Here is a 25,934-nt window from a genome sequence, read left to right as displayed (position 1 = left end):
ATTTATTTGAAAAAGTAGTCAAAACGTGGACTGATCGAATGAGCCATGGAACTCATAGCCACGGCGGACATAAATATGTCGGGTGTCATATTCAAAAAATAAATGCTATGAATCTATCCATCAGAATGTAACAAAAATGCATTCCAACAATATTTCTGTTTTGTATTATTATTTTAAATTCTAAAGCTCTTAAAAATCCCCTATATTAATCTTCATATTATTTAAAGGTAGCTTCTTTTAAAATTTATGGAGCTCCAACTAGACTTTAGAGCCAAGCAAACAAGCAGCAAAGAAGCGATATGTAAACGCCTTATAAAATTAGTTTTTGCCAATTCTCTTTACATATGAAAAAAAAAATCCAGATATGAGTATTAACGAAAATAAATTAGAACAATAGCTTTTCTCTGAAACCCATACGAGTGTCTGCGGAGTGTTTTTGTAAATAAACAACAAATTAGCGTTTACGTTTACAAATTGGTGACAATAGATTTTATTGATTATCCGCAAGTTGACTAAGCGTCACGGCTTCCACAGACACAGCAATGTAACAGAAAACTACATACACACCACATATTTACGCCTACGAAACACAAAAACATAATAAAAACAACAACAGTAAATGCAAATTTTGAAAGCGTGATTTTAGATTTTTAAAAATGGTTGCCTTACTCGCCCTGAGTTGCCGTGTATGGTATGACACAGTGCGCTTTGTAGACAATTTACACTAAAACACACATACATACAACTGCATACAAATACATATATATATAATATACGTGTATGTGTGCATAAAAGTGCTTATGCGAGATTCAGAACGCACGGCGGTCAAGTAGCCCAAGAAGTGGTTGCGCGCTTTTGCTGTTAAATAAAGAAAGTTTTTGTTGCAAAATACTTGCGAGAAATTTGTTCTGATGGCGCTTCAACTGCCGCCTCCCTCATTTTTTCACCTTGTCGCCGTTCAAATGACTGCTGTAACTCATATAAAGTATGTACTGATGCATATGCATATATGATACTTATACATATAATATTTATATGCATTTAAGCTCATGTTTTGTGTATGTGGCAACCGTTAAGCGCGCATAACCTTCGATATGTAGCCGAAAAGCCAACTAACCATACGTCTGTCCAACCAAACAAATGGCAAAGGTACAGTCTTCGCATTGCGCAGCACAGCTTAAACCATGAAAACTTCATTGCCGTTGCACTCTTGTGTATTTGTTGCTCACTGATAGCCGCGTTTGTCTCTTGTTTACTTTGATTGCTTTTATGAACTGCCATTTGGCAGTGGGCTCCAATCAAACCGCCACATACACACACATACATATATGTATTTGACGCAACATTCATACATACATTATGTAGTTATTAGGGCTGTCCTTATTTGTATGAAATTTATTTTAATTACGTCGGAGTGCAAAATATGCTGGCACACTTTTTAAGTTATACTGAGGGGTTTTATGTGATTCTTTGAGACTCTCCTCTCTTGGGTAAGCACATATGGGCCGGGCCCATTGTCATGTGCCAGTGTCTCATAAATCAATTCGCGCTCTTCGTAACTTGAGTTGTGTTAATTACCGTGGTGTATGTCATTTAAGTTCTGTATATAGGTGGAGAGTATCCCAGAACTGGGTTTGTTCATATTTGGAGTTCGGTTGTAGGCTGTTTAAATCAATGAAAAGTTATAGAGTTACCAACATATGCGAGCTTTTAACTCACAACTCATACCAGCGCACATATGTAAATGTGTCGCTGATTAGAAGGTGCACGGCGAACGTCGAAAGATATTCTGTGTTTTATCTGTTAAGTGTGAAATTTTCGCACATTGCATTCCAATAGTATCTTAAAATCGGCAGTTTCGACAGCATTGAACATATGTACATATGTACTTTTATAGTATAGGTAACCCTTTTACAACGCAGTCAATAGGTTCCTGAAAAAATTTGCTCCATTCCCCTTTTGCTCCATACAAAAATCAGGGTTAGGTTTCTATACGAAAAAAATGTTTTATTTAAGGGGTTACATGGGTTTCGTCGGGTAAAAAAAAGGCCTATTTTCAATATTTTTTTTTTCTATGTAAAAATTATTTATTTATTTTTGAAACAACTCGTTTAGCGATTTAACTTCTACAATACAGAGGCGGCCAATCAGCTGAGAATCACCAACATGCCAGCAAAAAAGTAACAAGTTCGCAATACGATATTGCTGTAATTAATGAGTGTAGCTAACCCACCCATGCACAACATGTGCCCATCATGTGAAGATAATCCGCTTGACACTAATCCAATGCTTAAGTGGGAAACACTCATATAACATCGCTCTCTTTCGGCCCTATCATGTCGAGACCTTGTTTCCCGGGCTTACGGTTAGATGGAATAGATGACGATGACTGATGGCTTGATCACACTAGGCAGGGTTTTGTAAACTGCTACAACAACAATAACCGCGAACAAAAAAAGCATCAAAACATGCCAGTCGGTTCTACGTTACCGGAACGAACCGAATTTATATCCGGCCAAAGACTGTCACTCCAACATCATTCATCGTACATGTATTGGGAATGTTTGTGCTGCTATAACAATAACAACAAATAAAAAATATTTTTTTTAATTTAATGTTATTGTTTTATTACATTAGAACAAAATAAAAAATAATTTTTATACACAATTTTATTGTTTTATTCATATTCATATGTGGCTCTATGTATTCTCATCTTTCAAACATTAGGTCCGTTCATGTAAAGGGAAGACTTACAAAAAGTAAAATAAAAATTCAGTTAAGTTATTTCGTATTAAGGGGACAGATACCTGTAAAATTTCGAAAAAAAAATATTTTTTTCATATAATTTCAATATAATCCTTTAAGAATGTGTCAAAAAATGTTTAGAACGTAAATTTAAATATTTCTTATATTATAGATCGTCAACCGTGACGACTCTATTCTTTCATTGAATTTTCATGTATTCAAACTTTAGACGCGTTTTTCTCAAAACTATATTTTTCGAATTGGCGTACCGATAACTCAAAAAGTTATTCACAGATCTCCCTGAAATTGTGCACACATATTTTTTATGATATTACTTTCTATGTGAATTTACAAGTTTTGGAAAATTTTTCGAAAAAATAATTTTTTCGAAGCAAAAATAGTAGGAAAATTCGCACCAAAATTATTATTATTTTTTTAAGCATTTTATTCCGCGATTTTTTTTCCATTTTTGTTTAATTCATATAGAAATTATGACATTAATAAACAAAAAAATGTTTGGTCTTTTGTATTCAGGTCACTGACGCCGATGCTACAATGCCCGCTGATTGTGAAGCCCCGCTGCGACCTTCCTGGAAGAATTGAGTGTATATCCGCCGTTTTAAATGATTAAAATTTAAAAAAATGTTGTATATTATTTTAATGTATAAATAAACTGTATGCCAATTTTGAAAAAAAATTATTGACTTCTTCATTTTAAATAATTTTAATGAAAATCAGGGAAAATATGGCCGTTTACAGGTATCTGTCCCCTTAAATTAAAACAAAAAATAAAGCAAATAAAATGCAAAATAACGAGCTTCACATTGCATGATTCTATTTTCTCCACAATAATTTGCTCCATTTCATCGTCGCTGTCAGATGAAGACCATTCCATTAGCAATTGGAATTTGCAAATATTGATTCGTGTTTATTTTTACTTTGCGATCAGCAGCTGCCATTTGCAAATTCTTACAAGTAAAAATTTATCTTGCAACTTCCCCTCAAAATGAAATGTCATTTTGCTCTCTCACTTTTCCCTACTTTGCAAGTTTTTTGGGTACATAAACACCAAAACGTGATAATTTGTAACAATTGTTTCAAAGTATTTGCTTCATGAACAGACCTATTATCGGATCACCTCATTTTTATTTATGTCTTGTTTTAAATAATTAACAAAAAAAATCACTACTATATTGAACTATTCACATGCTTATCAACCAGTACGTATTTTTATGGTAACTCTTTCTAGTAATTATAAGTAAGTGGATGCACTGGGAAATAGCCTTTACTCTTAATCAATTGCTTTGCTACACGTTGCAAATTGCTATCATTATTAACATATTGTCCATTGAATATTTCAGTGCACAGAGTGTGCACCTTATCACGACCATGTGTGCACACAGCGGAGGCGAGCACCAATTCATAGTCGGCCAATTGCAAGCCAATGCAGTAAGAGCGTGAGGCGCGCGCTATACTTGCAAACATTGCATATATTGTCGCCGTGATATCCGCCACACGTTGCATATCGTGATGCTTATCCACAACGGTGGTGCCATAGCGGGTTAACAGCAACTCGGTGCACATCTGCAGACGCGCCACTGAATGTTCAACACATTGCGCAGCCGGCTCCAACGTTGGATGCACATTTTCGTTTAAACGCATTTTAGTTTTTGGGTTATCGATGCTGGAGCTTTGTAAAAATTTACTGAATATGTGGCCAGGATGAAAAAGTGGGTTGCGTTGCATGCGCACTGTTTCGGAGAGCAGTTTCTGCATAAAGTAAATTGCCAAATTATTAATTAATTTATTAGAGATATATTAGGTAGAGTTTTAAGTAGTTCAACTAACGCCTGCATGTTGTAAGCCGGTGAGTGCGACATATAAGCGTAAAGTGTCCATTGTTTCACCCTGCGTGTAAAGCTGCGCGGCATCACGGAATAGTACTTCTGTTTCTCGACCGGAAAGCAAGGACTTTGGACCAATAATATCCATGCTTTTGGCGGCAATTTTAAATAGTTGTGTAAGGCTAAAGTACTACAGAGGAATAAGTAATGAATTAGTATTAAATAATATTGTATTTAAAAAAAAATTACTTTGGTAATTGCGGCCTCCAGCGTGACGTCAGGCGACGCAAATTCATCCAGGATGCCAGCTGTCATGTAAATCATGCTTTCCATGGCATATGTGGCACATGATGCTTCCGACAAATGCATACGCAACATTTCCATATCGCTTAAAAAATAGAAAAGGGGATAATTGCAAAGACTGTCGTAAAATATTCAAATACTTTTTACTCACGTTAGCGACACATTGCACTGCTTATTTTCAATGCAATACGTTGTTAGGTCGTTGACCAATTGCTTGGCCATACCGAGTCCCAAGTGCGCATTCCGCAATCGGCTACTCCGCAACAATATTTCCCCTACTTGATTTCCCTCATTCACCGCACCTACTACGCTACTAGGCGCTAGACGCACTTGATCGAACTCCACATGCTGCATTTGTAAACCTCTGCAACCGATCGTCAAATGTTGCTCACCTAATTTAACACCTGGTGTGCTGCCATCTACCAAGAAAATGGTTGTACTACGTGCTGCGTCACCTTTCACGTTTGGGCGACGCGTTTGTGCAATGACTAGGAATAGTGGTGTTGCATCAGTACTTGCAAAAGGTCCGGTTACGGCATACGCCTTTCGACCGGCCAAACACCACTCGTTCATTTCATTATGGTATTCAGCTGTTGTGTTGAATAAATCGTTCTCCGCCACATCATATTCATATATTGCTTCAACACCAACGAGTGAACCTACATATATCAAAATTTAGAAAAAAATTATATCACATACATTTTGCAATTGCGAAACTATCAAACTCTCACCATCTACTAATTTTGGTAAAAACCTCTGTTGCTGTTCGCTGCTACCAATCTCCTTCAGCAAATCGATTATTACCCGATGCGAAAGCAGACCAAGCGCCACATTAGCGCACCCGGTTTCAGGTTCTGTGGTCAGCAAACTAGCTGTCCAACCAAAGCCTTTGCCTTCGAAATCCGCAGGCACGTTAATGCCGTATAAGCCCAACTGCCGAACACTATTAACCACTTCACCAGGTATTTGGCGGGTGCGATCGATTATGGCATTGTTTACTTCATCAGTGAAGAAATTTTTAATTGCCAATTTTTCGTTCTCAATCAGAGACATATCTTCACGCGGCACGACTTCCGGGTAGCCAAGCATTTCCTTATCAACTACACCAACAAAGAAATTTTTCACTAGTGGTAAACGTGAGCGTAATTTGCCCTCATCTGGTGCAATCTTAACGCCTGCACCAGTACGTCGGCTTTGGTCAACGGCATCGGCATCTACACGTGAATTGTCACCGTTGCTTTTTACGAAGGATTGGTTGTCACGACAGGCACTAGTACTGGTGGCACGTACATTTCTTCCATTCACGTATTCCACTTTTTTCCCTAAATTTTGTTGCACAATTCGAAGCAGTGTGGGTCGGAGACGTAACATTTTGAGAACAATCCTAAAGAATTACCCGGCTGTAGGTTAAGTGACAGCAGAACTGTCAAATGTAACTGTTCCCATCTTGATTGAGATGTAAAAACAAAGAACGATAAAGTAGTAGCTAGTGATGGTCGTGTCAGTGGTCGTATGCAGACATATGGTATTAATAAAATGCGTTAATTTCAAGTTATATTAATATTTTATTTGTAGATGTAAAATTAGTTACTATAATAAAGAGTTGTTCAAAACAGACGTCTAGATATCAGAAGAGTATAATTACTAGACGATACCTTTTATTTGTTATGCCATCGCTGACATTTATAAAGTAGATAGATGACAAAATTTTTACGATAGAACAAATTAATGAAACTTATGAAATTTATCGATTTTTAAGAACAACATATCGCAAAATTTGATATTTTTTGGTGGATCGTGTCGCCAATCCACAATATTTGGTAAACAAATTAAAAGAAACTTATTCTGTTGAGGATAGAAAAAGGACTGGTGGGACTGCAACCAAAAACTGGACGTTCTGTTGAGAATATTAGTGCTGTAGCGAAAAGTACTGCTGAATAAATCTCAACATACATCGATTTCTCGAGGTTCTCAACAATTAGACATTCATTAACCGACTGTTTGGCGGATTTTACCTGTAGACGTGTGTAGACATTTAAATGGTGTCATATTTCACATATGTTTTTTAAGAGTCGTATTTTGAATACTGTCTAGAATATGCGACGTTTTTTTTATCTTGATGTTAGTTAATTTATATAAAGATTGGATTAATATTATTAATGTCATGGAAGAACAGCAAAGATACGCAGTCTTAAATTTTACACAGTCTGCAATTTTATGCAATTTTAAATATAATTTAATATTATATTTGTCATCAAATGTGAGAAAACTTTTAAAAATTATAGCAACATGGTTGAATAAAAAGGTAAACTCTGAGCGAAGTTCTTTTGAAGAATTATCGGTGATCCTTTTCCGATTTGGAAAACTCTAATTCCCTCTTTTTACAATTTTTATATTGGACTGTAACTATTCTTCCATTTTTATTTTGCTTTCATTTAAAATCAAATATTTTTCATATTTTCCTTTTTTCCAACTATCTCATAAAAATAAATAGCCATTAGCTTGCAGCGATTTTGGGCTAAAAAACTGGAAAACTCAAATTATCAAAGGTGTTCGATGAAATGCATGTCAAACATGCAAAATTACTTCACAAATCTCGGCAATAAATGACTTTAAATATTTCATAGCATGAATTGTCAAACTCATTCAATTTGCTGTCTCGATTGGGAATTTCATTGAAATTGACCATTGAAAGTAATCAAAAATTTTGTGTCTAGATATTAGGTAAAATTATTGTATTATATGTACATTCGAAAACTTTCCATTATATTGTATAAGGCAAATGGAGAATACTGCGGCATATGTTTCTGTAGATGTGAGCTTGTATCCCTTTCTTTTACGTGGGTTTTTGTATAAATTTATACTACAGCGCTCTCACACGTTCACTTTATTACTAAATACACTTGAGTTTAAGTCATCATATTCACAATATTTTTCATACTGAATTTTTTTTTTAGAGATTTTTTTTTTTAATACGATTCATTGTATAACAAAAAACTTTACAAATTAAAGTTCTTAACTTTGTGTTAAGTCCACTAAAATTTAACAAATTTCAAAAAATTTACTTAACAATTTTAAACTTTTTAATTTTATTTCCCGTTCAATTTGAGTATGATGAAGCGCAAGCAATAAGTCGATCGAAATCGCGTTGATTGACGGCTATGTTGCCACTTTTCATAGGAACCAGCACGCTTTCAGTGAAAATATGAAAACAAATATTATATTGTATAAAAATAATAGCTTTTTCATATTTTCACGAATAATAAAAAAAAGTTCGTTTGTTAGGAATTTTATCTGCATCTCCTCTACACTCCGGACTGCTGCCAACAGCGAAAAATCGAAAATTAAAAAAGTTATTTTTAGTAGGATGCCACAATCGAGTAGTTCGTATTAAATGATGTTAAGGAAAGTTTCGGTAAAAAACTCTAACATGATAACATGATAAGATGAAGATAAACAATTTAAAAGTTTTACGAACAGCTGATTAAATTGTTGGCAGGAAAAATCACAAAAATTAAAATTTTTTTCACTTGAGCTACTTCGTATTAAATTAAAAAAAAAAAAAACAATAAAGCAAATAAAATCCAAAATAACGAGCTTCACATTGCATGATTCTATTTTCTCCACAATAATTTGTTCCATTTCATCATCGCTGTCAGATGAAGACCATTCCATTAGCAATTGGAATTTGCAAATTTTGATTCGTGTTTATTTTTACTTTGCGATCAGCAGCTGTCATTGGCAAATTCTTACAAGTAAAAATTTATCTTGCAACTTCCCCTCAAAATAAAAGGAAATGCCATGTTTTGTTCTCTCACTTTCCCCTACTTTGCAAGTGTTTTGGGTACATGAACACCAAAACGTGATAATTTGTAATAGTTTTTACAAACTATTTACTTCATGAACATACCTAATTATGCGTCATATGTATTTAAAGTCATATTTTGAGAATACCAACAAAAAATAATTGTTTTTGTTTTTTAGCTTTATTTTGCAATTACTTCTTTACTTTCCAAAACAGTTTTTATTTCCTTAAATATGTTTTAGTTTTTTTGAGCTTGCGGATTTTTATGGTTATTTGATCTATCATTCAACTTTTGTACTCTGTTCCTCTCTCGGCGAATTATAAAGCCTCGAAATGTTAAACGTTGCGCCTTCTGCATCAGCAATCGAAACTTTTCAGCTATGAGTGCAACTTAAATTTAATATTATTTTTTAAGCATTATCTGTCTGAACGACTGCTGCTACTAAAGCGGCACCACGTCCTGAACCGTCCTCTGACAGCATGATGTCATATCTAATACCCTTCTCGATAAATTGATCCAATGTTTCGCGCATATACCCATCGAAGTTCGGATGACAACGATAAACGGTGCCATCTACCCCTATGATGGTAAACTTCTCACCCACTTTATTCGCCAATGCGCTCAGAGTTACGCCCAGCATATTGCCTGCACGCTTCGCCACAACATCACATACATATTTAAATTTCATACAGTCATCGATATCAGGATCGTTCAAATTGAAAATTTTCTTTAAATGCTCTTTCACAAGTGGCCAGTCGTCGCCTTTGTCGTTGGCGATTTCAGACAGCACTTTCGTTTCGATACAATTAGGTTTCTTGGTTAAAATGTCAGTGATGTGTTTGCGAAGTTTACACTGTGCGAAAACGAGGTTCTCGTTGACGGCGCGCAGCATTATCAAGCGCACCAGCTCTCCAAGATACATACCTGTACATACAAATGTTGTATAACATAAAAAAAAAAATATTATAAAAAGAGGTATTTTTTTAAATTACAATGATGTCTCAAGCATTTTTACTCTTTACTCACCTGCCACCATTTTTTCGTAAATTTGTGCACCAGGATTGAGCGAATTTTTATCAATAATTTTATCGTATTCGGTATGTAAATGATCGACACCCCCTTTCTCGCCGAAAGCGCCCCACTCCACATTAATTATAATTTTTGGTTTATTCTTGTATTTCGCATCCAAACGCTCACAATTTTCAACTCTTTCCGTATAGCAGGCATTACAACCTGTACCAACAATCAATCCTATATTACATTCTGGATTTTTATAAGCGCAGGACATTAGCGTGCCGGTGGTGTCATTCAATATGGCGACCATATCGATTTTCAGACCTTGTCGTCTTGCGATAGCCACCTTCAACATTGTGCCCACATCTTCGCCTACTGTGTCAGCGCAATTGAAGCCTTTTGTCCAACGTACCAGTGTGGCCTTAGACAAACCAATCTGTACACATGGGAAAGAAAAGGTGAAGCCCAGTGGCAGGTTTTCCGCTTCCAATTTATTCTCACAAACGAATTCATGCAAACACTTGGCGATGTAGTCAAATAGTTCGCTACCCTTTCCGAGTAATTCTTTCTCTGTCAATTGGTATATCTTTGATGTTTGTTCGGCGTCATGATTGCTCTTCAAGGAAATGAGTAGCACGCGAAAATTGGATCCACCTAAATCAAGTGCTAAAAATTTACCAGTTTCATTGCCTGTGGGAAAATCCTGTACGTATGTCAGGTAGCATTTTGTGCTCGCTTCTTTGTTTGTATTAGTGCCCAGACCTTTGCGTATCTGTTCACAAAAGTTTCGATATAAGCGCTGAAACTGATCTTCATTGGGTATTAAGTCGGTTAGAAATTCGCGTAATCGTGCTATTTCACTTGTTTCGCTCATTGCTGTGATTGTTGTTATTGTTTGCGACTAGCTGCGCGTTTTCTGTTTTGTATTTTGGTCGTTCTAATTGTATTTGTATTAGCTGATCTTCTTGAGTTGAATTTGCAATCAAATAATCCTCGATTTTGTAATATTAATAAAAGGAAAGATCCGAAACAATGGTCAACATACGAATTTTGTTTTATAAAGACGAGTAATTTTGAAAAATATGTGCGAAGAATTTTGAAGTTGTTTATGATTAAAATCATAGAACTACTTGGTTGGTTGGCTTATACATACATATATGTATTGTATATCAAGCAAGGTTGGTTAGGTAGAGAAGGGTGTCTGCAGATAATGGTAAAAATTCCATGGGAAGTCTAACAGGGACCACTGTTTACGTCTTTAAATGGAACCAAAATGTATACACAATCTAGTGATTTAAAAACGTATTTACTTCGAAGTGTGTGGATGAAGGCGATCGGTTTCGGAATGCGCCATTATTTTAAATAGTAACTAACTACCTAATACACGGAGGGGTGGATGCATCAAAGTTTGTTGATGTATCTCAATTTTCAATTAGATTTTTGGCCGGAAGTCACTATAATGGTATGTATGTCATACCGACATAACGGCAACAGATTTAAAACCCCAAAATCAAACTAAAATAAAATTGTCGGCTGACAATGTCTATTTTCCGAGTGTTTTTCTACCAAAAGAAAACCTAGTTTTAAATAATATTATTATTTTTGCCTGCACGGACAGTTCAACGGACGTAATTAATATGTACATATATACCTTATGATCAGAAAGTACTGGGAATGTTTAAATAAAACAATACAGAGTTAAATTTCAGGCAAATTTATTTTATCTCTTTCAAAATATGAACCGTCTGAAGCAACACATGTGCTAACGTGCACCCCTGGTAGGCCGACGAAGGAATGGTCTTCAGCTCCTTCGTCGCATTCTCTTTGATCTCCTTTATCGACTGAAATTAAATTAAAATTAAACATTCCCGGTACTTTTTGATCATATGAGCATACCTAACACTTTTTTTTTACACAAACTTTTCTAACACGATTTCGAAGTAACAATTCCTCACAAATACATTTTTTGCAAACTTTTCGTTTCTCCGTACATTCCTAGCCAAGTCTGATTAGAACTACGTTTTATGCGTAGATAACACGGATACAATGTTAGCTTTCCACTCACTTTCGCTTATCCTTCCTCTTTTTTTTTTTTGGTTGTTTATTTGCTGTACTGATGTTACTGACGGCTCTCAGTGAATTTGATAGAACCATCTGATTTGATCGTAATACCTACAGTATCGGACGAAACATTTGCAACTAAAATGTGGGCAATGAAAACTTTCGATTGCTCAGCCCTTATTTGTTTGGAACCTGGTAATTTCACTTTATTTGTAATAAAAGATGTTGATTTACGTAAATAAAACAAATTTATTCAAATTCAACAGTTCATATCTTAAATTTAAAAATCAAATGTGTCCAACACCTGTATCTAATAAGACAAAACAATTGCAACTAAAGGAAATCAGTAAACTATTTTTATTAAACTTAGTATTTCGTGGCAAAACCATTGCTCTGAATAACAGCTCTGCATCGTCTCTGAATTGAAGCTATCAAATTGTCAACTATCGTTTGTGGTATATTTCTCCATGCCTCCAGGACTCTTTGGAAAAATTGGTCAGTATTTGCCACATTAGTCCGATCAATTTTCTTTTTTACTATTTCCCATAGGTTTTCTATGGGGTTAAGATCTGGGGATTGTGGGGGCCACTCCATTATGTCCACTTTATTCCTCTGGAACCATGCTTTCAGGACCTTCGCAGTATGCTTCGGGTCATTATCCTGGTGGAAGACCCACTTCAAGGGCATTTCCCACTCAGCATGTGGCAGCATTACCGATTTCATAATGTCCCTGTAAACGTACTGATCCATTATGCCCATAATACGATGGAGTGGTCCCAAACCAGCAGCAGAAAAGCATCCCCTGACCATAATGTAAGCACTATGCTTAACAGTCTTTACACAGTATGATTTTTGAAGACGCTTGTTACGTGGGCGTCGAACGTAGGATACGCCATCACTTCCGACCAAATTAAATTTGGATTCGTCGCTGAAAAGAACAGCTTTCCACTTGCTTAATGGCCAATCTATGTGATCCCTTGTGAACTGCAATCGTTTTTGTTGGTTACGCTTACTAATAGTGGGGTTCTTTGCTGGTCGGTACGTCCGTAAATCAGCTTCAGCCAGGCGACGACTGGCAGTTTTTGAGCTGATTGGTAACCCAAGCTCCTTTACCAATTGGGGGCACTTCTAAATGGATATTTTTTTACCTCTCTCGCTATCAGTTTGTCAGTTCTTTCATCCGTTTTTCTTGGTCGGCCTCCTCGATGCACCACCGCGATAGTTTTGTTTTTTATAAAGCTCGCAATAATTCGAGAAATTGATGACTTATGAATATTATATTTTATGGATATATCTTTCTGGGTCATTCCTTTGTTATATTCATCTACAACACGCGCGCGTAATACTTCACCGAACTTATTTCGAGCCATTACTTCATTTAACTCAACTTTACAAAAAAAATTGTGTTATCGCCATAAATTCTGCACAAAACTGATGTTCACAAATTGACACGATTAAACTAAACTCAGAACAGTTAGAAAACAAAACCAAGCTCAAGCATTTTTACCGTTATATAGCTAAGCTCACAAGGTTGCAATTGTTTTGTCGCTCATAGTTGCAAGATAATTTAATTTTTTTTTAAATACAGCTACAAAAAGGAAAGGATCTTGAAAAGATTTTTTGGAAAATATTACTCAGATGCTCTAGTATCCATAGCGTGAAATTGAATTGCAATTGAGTGAAGAATGACATTATGACAAAAAATAAATTGAAGGCTGCATTGCAGTTGTAAATGTTTTGTCCGATACTGTATATTGTAAGAATTTTGTTTTCGTTTTTTGTACACAAACAACCCTCTGTACATTTATGTATGTATGTAAATGTTTGTATGAAATTTAATCGATTATTTTGTTTAATATCTTGTGATTTTTACACTTTTTGCTACAAAAACTTGTTGAAATTCGGTGCGCTGTGTTGATTTGTGGCAATACCAATCCCAAGGCAATACCAGTAAAGCTTCCGATGGCAGGTCCTTTGTTGCAGATGTGGATTGAATTTTCCTAGAGGCCAGAAACATTTAATGCCAAGACTAGCGTCATTTGTATAGAGCATCCGCCGCAAGCGTTTATAAAACACAGAGTTTACAAAACACTTGATAATTATTAAAATACTCTTCGATGTTAATGATAAATATATTTTTGTTGCATTGTTTACAATAACCAACAATCAACGCAACAATCTGCGCAGTCTTGTATTCTACCACTCTTGCCTGCTATGTATGTTATGTATAAACAAGGTGACGCAGAATTCGGCATCCAATTTTATTTTAGAATAACTTTTTTATTAGTTTACAAGTATAAAATGTAATTGACGTACGACGCCATTTGCAAAAATTATAAATCTTCCGATAGGATAATTAAATTTGCGCAACCTTGTGGTTTCGTGTTTGCTCTACCTATTAGACTTATTTTTTTTTTTTTTGTATAATATAAGAGCGTACAATTGTGGGCGTATGCCGTTGATATGGGCATAAGAAGCAAAGCGAATGGGTCTGGTGATGAACGAGGACAACACGAAGCACCTCCTGTCATCAAACAAACAGTCGGCGAACTCGCGTATCGGCACCCACGTCACTGTTGTCAGTTATGATTTCGGGGTTTATTTATATATATATATACCTATGTATGTACCTATATATATGAGTGGCGCTTAGTCCCTTTGTTGGGTGTTTGGTCAAGCTCCTCCTTCTATTTGTGGCGTGCACCTTGATGTCGTTCCACAAATGGAGGGACCTACAGTTCCAAGATGGAATCGGGAGTCGGAGCGGGGGTTTTCTCTAAATCAGCCAATTTATCTTTAAACTGCCAAACACTGCTAGTGTTTTTCTTTGTCTTTGCTATCTTGCAGGCATGCAAAAAGCTTAGAGAAAGCGGGAGCGAGGGAGATATTAAGATTTTCTCCGATAGTCAAGCCGCGATTAAGACTCTGACGACGCCATGGTGCAGAACGAAATTGGTAAACTCCTGTAAGAAAGAGATCAAATCTCTTGGGTGTGCAGGTAACATTTCCAAGACATACGAACATAGAGGGAAATGAAATTGCTTATAAGCTTGCCAGGAAGGGGACTGAATTGGCCTCAGAGATCTCCTACCCGGTCATTGGCATCCCCTTGACTGTTGTTAAGGGGGAACTGCACAAATTGTTTCTCAGGAAAGCGCAGAAAAGATGGATCTCTAATTCTTCATGTGCTATTTCGAAAACCCTTTGGCCTTAATATGATATACGAAGGACTCAGAAAGTTCTTTGGACTCCTCGCCATTCAAATTCCAAACTCGTAGCTGTGTTTACCGGTCACTGGACGATCGGCACACACGTGGAAAAACTAGGGTTACCATTTAACCCCCATTGCAGAAGCTGTGGGGTCCTTTCAGAGAAGGATACTGTAGAGTATTTTCTCTGTAAATGTCCGGGTTTGGCAGCTAGACAACTAAGGTCACTGGGAGCTCCTTTCTTCGACAGCCTGGGGCCGCGCGCCAACCTTAATCCAATAAATCTTCTCCATTACTTCAACAGCTCTGGCTGGCTGTAGATATCTGCCTGTTGGAGGTCTCATAATGGTATCAAAACGGCGCTTTAGTGCTACTTGAGGAGTGCCAGGTGCACTTCAACCATTTTACCTACCTACCTACCTACCTACCTACCTACAGTTTCAAGCCGACTCCGAACGGCAGATATATATATATTTTTTGAGGAGATTTTTCATGACAGAAATACTCTCGGAGGATTGACATTGTCTGGCGAGGGGCGACCGCTGAAAAATGTTTTTCTTAATTTTGATTTTTCATCGAGATTCGAACCTACGTTCTCTCTGTGAATTCCGAATGGTAACCGCGTACCAACCCATTCGGCTACGGCGGCCGCGAGGTTAATTTAGGAACCTGTATTAACACCGTCAGTGTTAATAATGTCAGCCTTGAAATCCAAAGGAGAATATCTCTTGCCAACAAGTGCTACTTTGGACTAAGTAGGCAATTGAGTAGTAAAGTCCTATCTATACGAGAAAACTAACACTCTACAAGGCTAACACTCAGCGGCTACGTTGGTGGGGTCATGTTGTCTGAATGGAAGCAAACGTTCCGGCTCTAAAAATATTCGATGCGGTACCAGCAGGTAATAGCAAAGGGAGAGAAAGGCCTCCTGTGTTGGAAATATCAGGTGGAGAAGGACTTGGCTTCACCTGGTGTGTTCAGCTGGCGCCGGTCAGCACGCGCAAGAAACGACGCTTTGTTAAACTCGGTCAAAATTGCGCAGGCGGTCATCGCGCCAATTAAGAAGAAGGGAGGTGTCGTCTTTATTTAGAGGGTTGGTGATGGCATTTACAATAATATTTTGCGCTAATCTTCAGTGCAGAGGTCGCAGTTTTGATTTTTAGCTAAAAATTAAAATTAAGTGAGAAGTGGCTACTACCTTAAAATCTTCAGCAACCCACAGATTTTTCAGATAACATAGCCTGGTTTTGCACTTATTCTCCTAAATACTGAAAGTATTATTATTTATGCGCTATATGTATGCGAAAATGCACTATACGTATTTTTTTAGAATTTGCTTTCTCTTTGCGGAATGTATTTAATATACAGAACTCCAATCTTCTGGAGGATTTATCATTTATTTCATCACTCATAATATAAAAATACGAATGTGTAGTTGTATTTTAAATAATATAAGGTAATACAGAAATTATTATTTTTCTAATAAATATTATATTTAATATGAAATATGTGTGTAAAAAATATGCGTAATATATGTAACTGAATACATTTTTGCGTGGCACTTCCGAGAGTAGTTTATTTTAATTAACGGTACAGTTTATGTCAACTGGTTGTTGAAGTGAAGATGCTGCGATTGGAAAACCTATTTATTAAATTATTTAGTAAACAGTCTTTATTCAAAAAGCATGCACACAAATTTCTAAACACGCTGATGATACTCACTCTCAGATTCGTAAGCCGAATTGTGTGTTGAAAGAATTCTTAGTAATGGGCGTAATTGCATCCACCACTGGACCTTTGGGATGCGATGCCTAAATATTTTAAAAGAACAATTTTATTTAATTACGACAAAAAAACATTAAAAATATATGAAACTTAGATTTGCTTTGAAACAGTTAATAGTTAATATCAAATGCCTACAAAAAAAATAAAAAAATAAAATTAAAATAAAAAAAAATAGGGTCTGTCAGACTCACGCACGGTAGAAGTGAAACTTCTAAGTTGGTTGTTCCATGCATGGGAACCCCGGTTTAGATCTCTCCCCCCTCTCTCGTGTTAAATTCAGGTTTTCATTTTTTTTTTCTATATCACTCCACATAAATTTGTACTATTTATTTTTGTCCTTATTAGCTTCAAATTTGACACTTGGGTGCAGTGTTGCACTTGACGCTGACATTTCTTTGCACTTCCAATGGTATTTTTTGCCTACTTTTGGCGCGTTAATCAATTTGCTTTGATCACCGAAACGGTTGAAATGTCATTTTACAACCTTCTACTTCAACTATCGTCACTCATTTGGCAAACGCACTCATTGTATTGCTTCGTCTCCTCCATACCTACCATCTATTTACTTCACAGCAGTTTCTTATTGCTTTCCCGCTTACACACATTCAATCGGCGCTTTATCTAATACTCACACACAGCACTCATTTGCACGGGCTATGGCTATCTATAATACCCGTTGTTGGTTGTCGATTGTCGGTTGCCTGCATGTCGCCAGTCTACTTCAATGCTTACTTGTGTGCTATATACATTTCAGTTCATATTATTTCGAAATTATTCGCTACAGGGTGTGCTAGAGACGTTTGCATTTTTGCACTGGTTTATCTTCTAGAAGAAGAAGGCCAGACGAAGTATTTCGTTGTGTAACTAAGTATTCTTCAATAGAAATTTGTTCAAATACCAGTGTCAAACTAATTTTTAAAGCGAAAATCCTCTATTATAGTCTCCACACGCTATTTACTTGTACATAAAAGAGATAATTGCGGAACATAACATGCATATACAAATTAATGAGAGAGAGCGAATAGGCGAGAGTGGGAAGGAGCAGCTGCTCCTTGGCCCCGCCCATTTGACGGATTTCGGCAACGCTCCGAACTTACCGTTTCACTCGCCTATTTTCAATCTGCCTTGGGGCCCCCGACGCGCCTAAAGAAGTTTCACTTCAATAAAAAAGCAAATTAAAAACAAAAATACAAATAAGAAACGAAATTAAAAAAAATTAAACTTAATATTAACTTAATAAAATTTAAAACAAATGTATAAAAATTAAAAAAAAAAATGGTTCGAAAATAGTACTGCAACCTCCTCGTGGTTGACCTTAGAAACTAAATTTTAAAGACCAACTGCAAACAAAACTTATCTAAGGTTTTTAGTTAGCACAAAGTAGACAGTTTGGAACAAAATTTTGGATGTTAACCTCTTATATTTATGAATTTAGCAAAAGAGTTTGGAAGCACATTTTTAATGAATTTTGAAGTATTTAAGATCGTTGGCACAAAAACGTTATTTAAAGGAGGGGTACAACTCCAGGTGACTGACCAAAATATATGAAAACGACTTTGGAACTCAAAAGGACATATGTAAGAACGACATATGCATTTAGAACTCCTCAAGACTAAAATAAGGACTGTCTACAAACTGACAACGAATCACGCACGCTCGAGTCATGTGCTCATGACGGCATAAGACGGTATAATATTATCACAACATCTTCCGATGTATCTGTTTTGCTGCATATGCGAAAGAGACCTCGATAGCGCATAACATCCATACGTTCCTGTGAGAGGGCATTAGAAGACGAGCCTATAGCATGAAGCTACAAATATGGAGGACCCAGACGTGGATGAATAGTATTGGTCCATTTAGGGACACCGTTCTGGGTCTTCCCGAAATAATGCAAGTAGTTCCGGGAAGGGAGTCTCCCAAGAAGAGGAGGAGGGATTGTTTTAGAGGCTACACCATTCGATGTAGTTGACGACGGTCCCTGTAAGTGCGAAGGCATTTTGAACCCTTCCTCACCCACCAAAAAAAAAAAAAATAATAATGTTTTAATTTTTGCACGATCACTCTTTCTGGTGGCCGCCATAGCGGAATGGGTTGGTGAGTGACTACCATTCGGAAATCGAAAGAAAATATATATAACAATAATAGCGGTTTCTCCTCTGCAGGCGATGGCAAGCCTTCGAGTGTATTTCTACCATGAAAAAGCTCCTTAAAAAAAAATATTTGCCGATCGGAGTCGGCTTGAATTTGTAGGTCCTTCCATTTGTGGAACAATAGCAAGACGCACACAACAAATAGGGGAATAAGCTCGGCCAAACACCCAAAAAGGATGTACACGCCAATTATATATATGTATATATATGTATATACTCTTTCTGCAAGATTACTGTTAGAATTTTTTGCCTGCATTTCCAGCTCATCGCACTCACGCCTTTTTGTTTATCCTTAAAGAAAACACGAATGTCTTCTTTCTTCAACTCACTATGATGCTCAGAACAGTTCGCATTTTTAGGAGACTATCATATTTCTACAAACTTTTTTCTCCGGTGTAGTCAGTGAAACTGCCATTAGAAAATAACAGAAACTTCCACTTTATAATGTAAGTGAGTGGGCTTATGTCCCATTTCTATCTGTTTAAACGGCATTGAATCAATTGGACCCCATGCCATAGCCTATATCTAGCGAAGCGTAAATAATAGATATTAAATCTATAATTTACTTAAATTCCGTCTCATTAGACAAATCTTCCACTGGCGTAAATTTGTAATCTCGTCCCATTACGCCTAGCATGCATGCTGATTGCTTAGATGTGGTCATTATCGTTCCATCCGGTTGAAGACTTGCTTTCATTTGCTCCCGTAAAAATTCAGCACAAGAGATACCCATTTTCGTGGCTAGACAGCGGTCGAATGGTGTAGGGTAGCCACCTTGCTGCATATGACCTAATCAAGATGACAGAATACAATATAACATTACAACAACAAAATTTCATTCAAATATTATCAGCTCAGTTGTAACTTACCGAGTATATTTCCACGACACGTAAACAATCCATTTGCCTCCTCTTCGTAAAGTCGTTCCATGAAATTTGCTGTATAATTTTTATTGGCACCTTCACAACGCAGCACGAGTCCCCTTTCGATCCCCTCGTTCATCTTCGCCACCATATTAGCACAGTCGCGTTGTATATCGCACACGCGAAATTTCTCTTCGAAGATATACGCCGAATCAGCGCCACCAGCCATAGCTGCCATGGTGGCTAGATATCCACAGTATCCGCCCATTGTTTCGATGATGAAGACGCGTTTCTTATAGCCACGCGCCGAATTGCGTATTAAATCACAACATTTTGTAATTTCATTTAAGCTAGTATCACAGCCTACACTGTACTCTGTGCCTGGCATATTATTGGATATAGTGGATGGTATTATCGCCATCGGGATGCAGAATTCTCGATAATTTCGACGCTCCAATGCCAAAGATAAAACGGTACGATACGCTTCGAAGCCGCCAATAACGACCAATGATTGAATCTTAAATTCGCGCAAACGGTCTGCGATTTCTGCAAATTTACCTTCGGAAGTGACACGATTCATGCCGAGAAAAGCACCACCTTGGCCGCACCAACCGATAACATCACTCCTGTGAAGCGACGATTAAATCATGAACTGATTATGTATCATATATATGTATGTAGTTCATAAGAACCACTTACCAGCTCATTTGTTTGACTTCACCAGCCAATAGACCCGTTATGCCCTTTGAGATGCCGTACACTGAGTCACCATTATAAATTATTGCGCGTACGAAACTGCGTGTGGCGGCGTTGATGCCACATGCCGGCGAACCGATATTCATAACAGCGACATTTAGAGGCGACTGTACGAAAAAAGATATTACAACTACTTAGTATTGATCTCAATGTATCAATATCAGAAGGAGAATGCTGTGCTATAATTGCATACGTAAGAGTGGTGTTTTTCCGTTGATTTTGGTGGTCTTATCAGCGATAGCATTTTCAACGATTTCAAATTGGCTTCAAATGCTTCGCCACGCAGCGTAACTGCTCTCGCCCAATCCTTAGCCTTCATAGCTAGGTTCACCGCTTTTGTTTGCTCCACAGCTCCCATCAGCGGTACCCTTTCAATGCGATTGTTAGCCATGACAATTACAACTGGCGTTGTGGTTGAGGTCGATTCCATCACTGCAACTGTTGCTTCGGCGCCCATGCGGCAAGCGACGATGCGATCGAAGGCGCTTGGTGCACCACCTCGCTGTACATGACCTAAAACGGTGATACGACTATCCCAGTTTAATACGTCCATGATAACTTTCTTTATGATTTCCGCCGTAATTGGATTGCCATTTATGTCGTTCGCCCCTTCGGCGACGATAATAATATTCAGGCGTTGACCGGCCTCTCGTTCCTTGTTTGAGACGCATGGAATATACAATTTTATTGAACTTTAGTGACAATAATACAAGAATATAATAAGTAAGCTAATAAATTCTACAGAATTCTGGATCTTATTTTTGTGGTTGATGCTATATAAGTAAGTGAATTGTAGCACTGAAGAATGCTATAGACCAAATTCGCCTACTGATACGATTATGGACCACTCTTCTTTAGATGTTAATTTCGAATTTTATAACTTTGCGCCTTCTATTATTATTTAATTGCACTTAATTTACAAAGCTTGTAATTGGAGGATAATTCTTAAGCTTTAATAGGACAAGTTAGGACAAACGAGGAGAGGTTTGATGTTTTAGAAACTTTTAAAAACATATCTGTTCCTGAAAGAATCATATTTTTCCTAAAGAATAATTTTTTTTTTTAAATAGCTCAAAGAGTTAAATTGTTCGGATAAATTTCTTTACAGGAAGTACATACTTGAGGATGAGTTGAATATTAAAGCTAAACGAAAATCATTTTTGGAGTTTTGTTAAAGCAGTCTTTCTCGTGGACAAGTTTGCTACTAATCTGCTTGCCGAGTTTTTCAGCTAAAATCTCTCGATTGGACTTGCTCGTTACATGTTCGAGATATTTGCCATCTGATGATGTCTCTTATAAGATCGCCAAGCTTAAGCCGTCATTAAAACGGACAGAGGCAGATTTTCTGTATTTGTAATTAAGAATATCCCAGATTTGGTTGTACCATTACGTATTGTTTTTAGTGAGTCTCTTACCACTGGCACAGTCGCCGACGTTTGGAAAGTTATCTATATTAAGTTATCTTTGTTTAAGAATGGAAATAAAAAAATATGTCCTTAACTATAAACATTTTGCAAACTTTCAACAATTTCTACTGTTCTTTCGTCCTCAAGTGTATGAAGGCTAATTAGTTGGCATAGAGAATAGTTAGGAGGTAGTGGCAGAGAAACATTTAGTGAACGGAAAGTAAATTTTATTGTAGAAAAAATGTTTGAACTCGCTCAAAGCGGCTAGATAGAATTTTAGTGTAAGGCATCCAAATACACGCTGAATTCTCCAGCTTTGACCTAATCAATGCACAATACAGAGGTTTAAGTGCAATGTACAATACAGAGTGCACAGTACCTCCACAGCAGTCACCGCCATAAGCACCCAGATAAACCGTGGGCTTAACCAAAACAGGCCCTGCGAGAGGTCTGACCTAGTAGCGTTGGACTTGAAGAAGGCTTTTAACACTGTCAGCTATTCCACGCTACTAGATGATATTTTACCGTCGACACTCCCGCCAGGGCTGAAGAGGTGATCCTCTAACTATCTGAGTGGTCGACACTGGTCACTGATTTTTAGAGATCAAATCTCTAAACAGAGGAAGATAAAGCAAGTTATTCTGCAGGGTGGTGTCCTTTCACCCTTGCTTTTCAACTTATATATATCGAAGCTCCTCCAACCATCAGAGGGAGTCTCCCTGGCCTCCTACGCTGACGATTGCACCATAATGGCGTCGACTATTGACATTGATGGCCTGTGCGCCAAAGTGAACGATTATCTCACCAATCTTTCTCGCTTTTTCACTGCGAGGAATCTACAACTCTACAACAAAATCTTTAAGTGGGAAATATTTATGCTTTATAGGAGCATCCAATAATACCATAACTAATAACATAATCAAACTTATTGGTGGCACACTAATAGAAGCTACCATTTTTAGATTCATCATAATAGAAATTAGAAGGAAGGAGAAGTTGTAACGACACTCGATCCTTTAAATATGGACGTTCTGATGATTGAAGAAGACTCTTATCTCTTTACCATTTACTATCGTAAATTCTTCCTCAATGATCCCCAAATAGATCTTGAAGATGTTTGCCTCACTGAGTTATTCAATTCAATATTGTTGTCAGTGAATCTAGAAAAGAGTGACGTTAAATGGCGTCAGCGTCAGAGACCCCATTACTTGAAATCCTATGTATTTCTATCAGTACTCGCTGACTACCAACGAAAATAATCGTGTTTTCAGCTGCAGTCGTGCTACGTCGTAGAATGCTAACTGCGTTTTCTATGACAATAAACTTTGCTAAAATGTTACAGGTGTTTGGTAGATGGAATGTTTGACTGATTTCAATACTGGCTACAATTACCATTCCATCTGCTTATGCCTACTCACATATCCATCTAGTAGAACTAAAAATTCTGTGGTACACCTACCTAAGCCTTCTCACAGGCCTGAAGTCAAACGGAAATTAGTGAAGTAGTTTCTGCAGATTAAGGAAGGTGGCGTTTCATTTTTGTGTTCATGTATTTACCTGCTTTAGTTTGTCGCATAGACGATCATGCCAATCTTCTGATGGCGGTGCCTCAGGACAAAACACATAATCTGCTTCTGATATTATGCCAGAGACTATTGCTAAATAGCTGAAATCAGAAAAAACAGTTGGGTCAGTTTGGTAGTACTTATGACCAGGGCGTCTGAATTGAACTATGTGCATATATAGAATATTTATGAAAAAAGGAATTTGAGTTAAATACAGTGCTCATTATAAATGGCAGTTGCGTTTATATGTGATATCCAGGAGTGCTATTACATAGGACGTTCGTGGTATCATCCACTTGCTTTCCTACTAAACACCACTCCGGAGTACACTAATTCTAGAAACATATAGGAAAAAAGTAGAAGGCAATGAAAATGCAACACGTACTGGGAGTACCGAAATTGCTATAAAATTCCTTTGAGAGTTGAAGTTAGTCTCAAATGGAAAAGCGTATGGCTCACCTTCGAGACTTGATAAAAGCCCGTTGGTTACTATAGAATAAAGAGTCAATAACGAAGAAAACGCAAAAACTTTTGAGCTTCAGTTGGTTCCAAGAGCCAAGCTGTGCTAGAATATCTATAGGATATACTCACTACTCATTGATTTTTTTACCGTACAGATAGACACAAAATGCTTGGAGGAATATGAACTCTTCTCTCATATCAATTGGTTTCGATAGTCAAATTTACTTAGCTCTTTAACCAACCACTGCATGAAATTATATGTAAATGGTAATTTATTTTAAGTGAACATAAATATCGCACTAACCCACAATTTCGTCCCATAACCTCCATTATAAAAACACGTTGATGTGAGTAAGCTGTACTCACAATGGAATCAATGGCGTCAGTGATACGATGCAAAGCGGTGTCCGTGCCAATGGTTATATCGGTGCCACAAAAATCGTTATCGATGGAGCCAACCTTAAAAATAGAACAAAAACGAAGCTATTTAAATTTATAAATTTTTTAAGAACTTTTGTGGGAACAAAATTGTGCGGAAGCGCTTATTGGATTCTTTGAAAATCACTACTTCAACCAACCATGACTACTTTTGAAAACTGTATAACTGCTTCTACCACATACCACGCCCACTACATGTAAGTCACTGAAGTTTTCTCTTTGCTGTTGTGTTATTTTACCCGAGGCAGCTAATTCGTCCAGCAGGCTGCTCCATTCTTGACGAAATATGTTTGCACCAGTTAGTGAACCGTCACCGCCGATTACAACCAAGCGATTGATCTCTTTTAACGTGCACATTTATAATTATAATTAATATATGTATGTGCATATACATTACAGACAAAAACATACACACACACCTCTTTGTATTAAATTGAACGCCGCTTTCTTGCGCCCTTCACGCTCCTGAAATTCCATGCAACGTGCTGAACCGATTATTGTACCGCCAACATGTATTATTGAGGATACCGATGCCCAGCTTGCTTTGACGATCAGATCGCCACCATCAACCATACCTTGATAACCTTCGTGTATCATGTAAGGCTGTGGAAACCCAAGCTTTCAAATACAACTCCTTGTCAATCGATTGACTCATACCTGACAACCCAAATAAATGGCCATGCGCACACAGGCACGCACTGCTCCGTTCATGCCACATGCATCACCGCCACTAGTGAAAACCGCCAAGGACTGACCCTTGTAAAGACCTCGGGAAACCTTCGACATCTTATTCACAATGACAGGATCGTCTTCAAGATATTCGGGTGCTATTTGTAGAACTTTTGTCTTTAATGCTCTTCTTACTAGAATTGAAATTTTTTTCTTAATTATGGGAATTTTCTGACATATTTCAACAAATGCCATTTTCTACAGAAATGAAGCAATAGAAGTTTTGTTAATGTCTCTAAAGTGTTATGAAGAGGGGGAAAAAATGAATTGGATCTGCTCCTCTATTTTCGGCTTGTTTTTATATAATACTATGTACATATACGAGTATATAGTACATTCGACATAACTCCTTTGCGACATTTCTCATTATTTGGTTTTTTTTAATTAATGACACACTTTATTTTCCTACACCAACCACTTAGTTTGTTATACTTTTGTAAATAAATTTATGTAAATGGTATAAAGTAAATCTATTTCGGAACGTACATCGATCGTTGGGTGTTAAGCTGAGCTCGTCCGCCAATTTGTGGTGTACGTATCGATGTTTTTCTACAAATGCAAGTACCTACCGTTTCAGGTACCAATAGTTTTCATGGCGGATGGTTTTTTATGAGGAGCTTTTTCATGGCAGAAATACCCTTGGAAGTTTGCCATTGTCAACCAAGAGGTGAGCGCTATTAGGAAAACCGTTGGTATTTCATGCTCACAGTGGATATCGAAGTCTAGCCCAACCGAATGGTAGTCTTGACAAATGAATTCGGCTACAGCAGTTCCCTCCCTTTCGAATAGTTCTGA

General features: G+C 37.2%; 3 protein-coding genes across 4 annotated transcripts; all 3 read right to left on the bottom strand.

Annotated features, from left to right (window-relative positions):
* Positions 1-3,850: 3,850 nt before the first annotated feature.
* On the bottom strand, positions 3,851-6,310 carry LOC128866951 (complex I assembly factor ACAD9, mitochondrial). Its single transcript, XM_054108019.1, has 5 exons — positions 5,624-6,310; positions 5,044-5,551; positions 4,839-4,977; positions 4,594-4,779; positions 3,851-4,515 (listed from the first exon to the last, which is right to left on the bottom strand). The coding sequence occupies exons 1-5, from the start codon at positions 6,261-6,263 to the stop codon at positions 3,991-3,993; spliced, it is 1,998 nt and encodes a 665-aa protein (XP_053963994.1). The 5' UTR covers positions 6,264-6,310; the 3' UTR covers positions 3,851-3,990.
* A 2,554-nt stretch (positions 6,311-8,864) lies between these two features.
* LOC128866130 (hexokinase-1-like) lies at positions 8,865-11,832 on the bottom strand. Of its 2 annotated transcripts, XM_054106637.1 has the most exons (3): positions 11,778-11,832; positions 9,725-10,704; positions 8,865-9,622 (listed from the first exon to the last, which is right to left on the bottom strand). In XM_054106637.1, exons 2-3 carry the CDS (start codon positions 10,584-10,586, stop codon positions 9,108-9,110), a joined length of 1,377 nt encoding a protein of 458 aa, XP_053962612.1. In that variant the 5' UTR covers positions 10,587-10,704; positions 11,778-11,832; the 3' UTR covers positions 8,865-9,107. The 2 variants fall into 2 exon arrangements, with proteins under 2 accessions (XP_053962612.1, XP_053962610.1); XM_054106635.1 differs by lacking the exon at positions 11,778-11,832 and having other exon boundaries at positions 9,725-10,803.
* A 4,610-nt stretch (positions 11,833-16,442) lies between these two features.
* LOC128866809 (ATP-dependent 6-phosphofructokinase-like) lies at positions 16,443-25,290 on the bottom strand. Its single transcript, XM_054107798.1, has 11 exons — positions 25,068-25,290; positions 24,830-25,013; positions 24,594-24,751; positions 24,277-24,431; positions 23,503-23,611; positions 20,733-21,194; positions 20,483-20,646; positions 19,790-20,409; positions 19,487-19,709; positions 16,705-16,793; positions 16,443-16,624 (listed from the first exon to the last, which is right to left on the bottom strand). The coding sequence occupies exons 1-11, from the start codon at positions 25,194-25,196 to the stop codon at positions 16,563-16,565; spliced, it is 2,355 nt and encodes a 784-aa protein (XP_053963773.1). The 5' UTR covers positions 25,197-25,290; the 3' UTR covers positions 16,443-16,562.
* Positions 25,291-25,934: the final 644 nt, after the last annotated feature.

The sequence above is a fragment of the Anastrepha ludens genome, chromosome 6, assembly GCF_028408465.1.
Source record: "Anastrepha ludens isolate Willacy chromosome 6, idAnaLude1.1, whole genome shotgun sequence".
NCBI classification, from domain to species: domain Eukaryota; kingdom Metazoa; phylum Arthropoda; class Insecta; order Diptera; family Tephritidae; genus Anastrepha; species Anastrepha ludens.
Note: the sequence above shows the minus strand (reverse complement) of the source record. Positions and strands in the feature narration are given on the sequence as shown.

Excerpts from the sequence above, each read along its gene's own strand:
- LOC128866951 (XM_054108019.1), bottom strand. The coding sequence starts at position 6,263 with ATGTTACGTCTCCGACCCACACTGCTTCGAATTGTGCAACAAAATTTA. Across the intron at positions 5,552-5,623 it reads TTTACCAAAATTAGTAGATG|GTTCACTCGTTGGTGTTGAA; the intron begins GTGAGAGTTTGA and ends TGATATATGTAG. Across the intron at positions 4,516-4,593 it reads CCGGCTTACAACATGCAGGC|AAACTGCTCTCCGAAACAGT; the intron begins GTTAGTTGAACT and ends TACTTTATGCAG.
- LOC128866130 (XM_054106637.1), bottom strand. The coding sequence starts at position 10,586 with ATGAGCGAAACAAGTGAAATAGCACGATTACGCGAATTTCTAACCGAC. Across the intron at positions 9,623-9,724 it reads TTACGAAAAAATGGTGGCAG|GTATGTATCTTGGAGAGCTG; the intron begins GTGAGTAAAGAG and ends TTGTATGTACAG.
- LOC128866809 (XM_054107798.1), bottom strand. The coding sequence starts at position 25,196 with ATGTCGAAGGTTTCCCGAGGTCTTTACAAGGGTCAGTCCTTGGCGGTT. Across the intron at positions 23,612-24,276 it reads GTTATGGGACGAAATTGTGG|CTATTTAGCAATAGTCTCTG; the intron begins GTTAGTGCGATA and ends TTCTGATTTCAG. Across the intron at positions 21,195-23,502 it reads TATGCGACAAACTAAAGCAG|GAACGAGAGGCCGGTCAACG; the intron begins GTAAATACATGA and ends GTCTCAAACAAG.